This window comes from Hordeum vulgare, chromosome 6H, assembly GCF_904849725.1.
Source record: "Hordeum vulgare subsp. vulgare chromosome 6H, MorexV3_pseudomolecules_assembly, whole genome shotgun sequence".
Lineage (NCBI taxonomy): Eukaryota > Viridiplantae > Streptophyta > Magnoliopsida > Poales > Poaceae > Hordeum > Hordeum vulgare.
In genome coordinates, this window is record NC_058523.1 from 107833388 (window position 1) to 107838894 (window position 5507).

At 42.2% G+C, this 5507-nt stretch overlaps 1 protein-coding gene across 2 annotated transcripts; it reads left to right on the forward strand.

Moving 5' to 3' along the window:
- Nucleotides 1–386: 386 nt before the first annotated feature.
- On the forward strand, nt 387–5142 carry LOC123402658 (testis-expressed protein 2-like). Of its 2 annotated transcripts, none has more exons than XM_045096591.1 (7): nt 387–699; nt 1522–1772; nt 2097–2763; nt 2844–3156; nt 3537–3619; nt 4013–4207; nt 4296–5142. In XM_045096591.1, the coding sequence occupies exons 1-7, from the start codon at nt 520–522 to the stop codon at nt 4911–4913; spliced, it is 2307 nt and encodes a 768-aa protein (XP_044952526.1). In that variant the 5' UTR covers nt 387–519; the 3' UTR covers nt 4914–5142. The 2 variants fall into 2 exon arrangements, with proteins under 2 accessions (XP_044952526.1, XP_044952527.1); XM_045096592.1 differs by having other exon boundaries at nt 642–699; nt 1430–1772.
- Nucleotides 5143–5507: the final 365 nt, after the last annotated feature.

Below are 5507 nucleotides of genomic sequence, written 5' to 3' on the forward strand. Positions count from 1 at the left end.
ATACATAACATCTCGGTCAAGATATCAACTATCCCGATCTTTTTAAATATTATAGCATGAACTTTGAGACACACAACCCATATTCAAAATGATGGGTTCGGAGTACTAGGTGCCTACCCATGTTCCTCCTTCATCTATTCGTATTTTTCTGCGCGATAAATAAATAAATAAATAAAGTCATTTGTCTATGAGGTATGATTGCATATGTCAATATCAAGCTTGAGATTGCCAACAGGACATGCCAATATGAAGTATGATTGCATTTGTCTCCACGTGGCATTATGTGCAGCTGTGTGCGCCGTGCCGTGAAGCGAAAAGCGCGTTCGGCGTTCACCATTTAACCTCCTTTCATAAAAAGGCCATAAAGCAACAGGGACCGTGACAGGCGGGCCCCATGCACGTCCGTCCTCCCTCCTTGACAATGCTGACTTGTTCTCCGCCTCTTCTTTCCTATGTTCTCTTGTGGGCTGCGGAGCTGCCTCGCCTGGGAAGGTCCCCTCGTCATCGTCGTCGTCGCCCATGGCGGTGGCGATCTTCCTCTCGGGCTTCCTCCTCGGCCTCCTCGCGCTCGCTCTCGCGGAGGGGGCGGCGATTCTCTGGGCCGTCAGCTCCCTGCGCCGCCGCCGGCCAAGCCCTCCGCCTCCGGAGGCCGCCGCCGCCGAGCTCTCCGGCGACCGGCCGTTCCCCGCCGAGAAGCAGGTCGATAAACTTGAAATTGTCCCTCCCACTCTCCCGTCTCTACCAATTTCCCTCTCATGTTTTCCTGCGTCGCAATTGCAATCCTTTGGAGCAGGCAAGACAAGCAAATGAGGGGTCTGTCAATAGCTTGCAGGAATGCTCGTTTACTTTATGCAGAATACCCAGATTCTTCCGCCTTTCTCTAATAATTATTATGGCTGAACTCCTGATGGTGGTTCGAGAAGCAATCTGTTCTCCTGAATTTGCGCCTTCTCTCTGCTCTGTTCGAAAGCAATAACCTGCATCATTTTCTTTAATTGTGCTACTAGACCATCAACTAGCCGTACTCACCATTGGACATTGGCCCTGTTTGGAACCACCCAGATTATATAATCTGGTTTTTATAATTTATTGTATTTTCAAACAGGACAGTTTATATTGTAGATTTTATAAACTAGATGACCAGATTATTATAATCTCATAATCTGCTCTACCCCAGCTAAAATGAGATTATGGATTACAAATGACGTGTTACCCTTGTAAACTTCAAGAGAATTACGCAGTGCCACCGCCACTTTCCTATATTTCCTTGTAAACAGAAGGCAAACATGTCATTGTACAATTTAAAAGCTGGTTTACAGTTTATATAATCTGGCATCCAAACATGCCCACCTGGATTATTTTTATAAACCAGATTATGTAATCTATGTTCATAATCCAGATTATCATAATCTATTATGGTTCCAAACAGGGCCAAACTCTCACACGCTGTGCCTGGTGTTGATTCGAGAAAGGTATGCTCGTAATTTGGATCATTTCACCTGACAGCCATACTTGTTGCAGGGTTTTCTCTGGATGTTAGAGCCAGGAAAGGTGCCAAAAGTTAGCAACGGCAACCGCTTACCACCAACTGGGGTTCAGAAAGGCATGAAGGATAAAAAGAACATCGTCGAGGTTTCTCCGATAAGGATGAGGGCTAAAATGAAAGGCCACTCGCTTTTCTTGACAGGTCCCGATGGTTCTCAGATAACCATTGAGCTTTTGGATTGCACTGTTCTTGCTGTTTCTGCATCTAACCTACCTTCACGTAAATGGTTTGTGCAAATGCAATTTGTTACCGTACATTAATCTTCAACATTTTCACCTTGCATTAAACCGTATTTATGTTGAGTGTGTATCTTGTTAAATATGACTTGTATTGTCGACATCATGGCCTTGGCATATGATACGATAGGCTAGATAAGCGTGCTTATGTTTTGGATTCAGCTAAAGACTAAGAACGCTTTAGTTTTCAAGTTAAGAGTGACTTTATTTTCCTAATTTTTTTTGCCTATTTGAATGTGGATGCTGCAATACAGTTTGCATCTGCACTCTAGTTTCAATGCAACTAGCATTTTTATGTATCCGTTTGCTTTCAGGTCTAAGAGGTATCCGATAAAACTAGAAAGCAAGGGATCTGACATTTGCAAGCGGAGCAAGGTATGCTATCTTTATGTGGACACCTCTTGGGAGAAAGAATCATGGTGTAAAGCACTTCGTCTTGCATCTTCTACAGACAAGGAAAAACTAAAACTGCATAACAGGTTGAGCGAAGAGTTCAGAAGTTACATATCCTCTTTGCACGCTGGATACCCTTGTTTCCTGAAATCAACTGTTTCTGCTGAGGATCGTGAAATTATGGACAAGTCAGTAAAGTCTGATGGGTCGTCAAAAGCACGCCTTTTCCTTAAAAAGTTGGCTAGGAAGGCATCTATAAAAGCTTCCCAGTTCACTAGAACAAGCTCAAACTCAGCACAAGCAGAAAGAAAGACGCTCCAAAAAACATGCAGCTGCAATGGTGCTGCACTGATTGATGCACAAGAAGAAAGGTCAAGCAGTAATCCATCATCACTAGACATAAAGCAACCCAGTACGCCTAGTTCTGATTTCAGTCACAGCAACAGATTCTCAGATTCTCCTGATACAAATGTAGATGAAAAGTTTACCGATGAAGGCACACTTTGTTGGAACCTCCTGATCTCTCGGTTGTTTTTTGATGCTAAAATGAGTGACGATATAAGTAAATCCATTAAAGCACGTCTTCAGGTTAGATAATGCCTATATTTAAAATAAGTAAACTCACCCTTCAAACATATTTGCTAATGGCTAGTTTTCCTGTTATTCAGCGAAAATTGTCAAACATGAGAACTGCTGCCTATATTGGTGAAATTACACTTACTGATTTCAATCTTGGAGAACTTCCACCATATTTGCGAAGGATGAGAGTCGTCCCAAGGGATCTGAATGAAATGTGGGCTTTCGAATTTGATTTTGAATATTGTAGTGAAATTATACTGAATGTTGAAGCAAGACTTGAGGTTCAGGAACCAGAGCTGAAAAAAGACATAATGAGAAGTACTCCTGAAGCGAATACTAATGGCAACCAATTTGGACCTTCGCAACTTTTGGCTTCTGTAGTGGAAGATGAAGATGAGGCAGGTTTGTTTGAATTTTCCATACATTTTCTTTCTATTGCTTATTATTTCTCAGAATGACCATTTTGTTTTTTATGCATATGACTAAGCTCATAGTAAATGATGTATCAAGCTCCTCCTGAGTCCCGAAACTAGTGTTTGAATTATTATGTTCATATATTTCGGCTCATGTTCATGTGCTTCTTGACTTCCTTTCATCATAACTGCACGCTGTGCATAATTATATCCTAATTCTTATGTTCTTTCCTTTGACCCGTCGAAAGCAAGTTTCTTCATTCAGTACTTTATAACTTAAAACTTACTGCGATGAGTGAAACTTGCGAATTTGCAGTCGTCTTGATGCATAATCAGTGACTCGGAATGCTTGTTTATCTTTTGTACCAGATGTGTTAAGGCGCTCAAAGAGAACTGGGAGGACATCAAGGTGGAAAAATATCTTGCATTCAATTACTGACCATGTCTCTCAGGTTAGTTCTCGTTTTACTTTCTTATTACACAGACTGCAGTACGATATTGTTTACGCTTTAGACATCCAATTGGTAGTGAACAGTGGACTAAGGGTTGTACATCAAAATCTAGTCTGGCTATTTATAGTGAAGAATTTTTCCTGCAATTTAAATTAACCATGTATACCTGACTCCCCCCCCCCCCCCCTCGATTCATATGTTGCCTAGTTTTTAGCACAATACTTTGTGAGGTACACTATTAGGAAAAGGTATGCCTGGTGTGTTCGAACACCTAAAATCAGAGATCACACTTTAGATGAAAAGGCTGTAGATACAAATTTGAGTTAAATGTATGTTACTAGTACAGCCAGGAAGTTCTGAGACATGTAATCTGTTCTTTTATTCTTGCAAAAGGTGCCGTTTTCATTGGCAATTAAAGTAACTTCTATTCGTGGGACAATGCGCATGCATATAAAGCCTCCTCCCTCAGATCAAATCTGGTATGGATTTACATCAATGCCAGAGCTTGTGTGGGAATTGGAGTCTTCAGTTGGGGACAGGAAGATCACCAACAGCCACGTCGCTTCGCTTATCAGCAACAGAATCAAGGTGTCCCTTCAACCTACTTGATCTGATCACCATGTTACTTATTTGTGAAGCCTGTATGCTTAATTCCGGAACATGTCCTACCCTACAGGCTTCGCTTCACCAAAGCTTGGTACTGCCGAATTGTGAAAGTATTCCCATGTCCTGGATGATATCAGAGAAGGATGATTGGGTGCCTCGCAGAGCTGCACCTTTTATATGGCTGAATCGTGAACACAGCGAGGCAGCAAGCAGTCATAGTTCAGGCATGGGTAAGCTCCAGCCTGATGATGTTGCCGCTAGCAAATCAAGTCCACCTGCTCCTTCAACTAGAAGCGACGACGAACCGCTGAAGAAGGTGACATCCACTCGTTGGCCTAACGAAGAACCAAGAACAGAAGCATCAACCAGCTCCGGTTCTTCCCTACCTTCAGAAGGTGAACTTTCTAACCAGTTGATGGCGCCGCTGCTGAGCACCAGGGAATTCGAGGAAGATGCTTCTGAAAATGCAGCAGTGGGCTCTTCTCTTCAGTTAGGAGTGGTGGTACCTGCTGGGCATCGGCGGCCGCCATTGTCATCCTCTGCGTCTCTTGGGGAGTATGACCTGAAGAGGAAAGGCAGCAAGCGAGCTGCGGTGATGTGTTTGGGGAGGAAGATGAGCGGCAAATTGGAAGAAAAGACACGGCATATTGTCGAGAAGATGAAGGAGAGTTCTGGAAAGGAGCAATAGCTTGGAGACAAACACCCAGTTAGTTAGAAGTACATATTTACCAAAATTTATATCCTTGCTTATTCCTCTGCCGGAATTGGAAATTTGGAACGTCCATTGTTAAGATGTTGTACAGTCTGGGAATTGTGCTCATGGTTTTAGGGAGCCATTGCTGTCCCAGCATAGTTTACAGTATATATATCTATACATGGCAATTACTTCTAGAAAGAAATTGGAGAGTTTGCAGTTACATAAATGTATTAGTTTGTGGGGGGAATGACAAAGTTGTGTGTATCATTTATACTGATGAAATACAAAAGGAGACTCCATATGTAAAAAATTGCAGTGGACACTAAACATCTGTTTACGAGAAAATCGCTTTTCCTTTTTTAAGCCGAACATGTTTTCCAGGTGCCATTTTGATTGACCGTAAATAAAAGTAATAATAACTCGAATGCCACGGTTCATGTCACCTTCCTTGTAAACCTGATTCCTCCGTCGCAGCCATCGCGAGAGTACTAAATGTTATGATGTTTATCCGTGCATGTGCTTTTTGAGGGCTTCCAGTTTGATTCAGTTTTTTCTACTTATTCATTCTTTTTTTTTCGAAAAGGA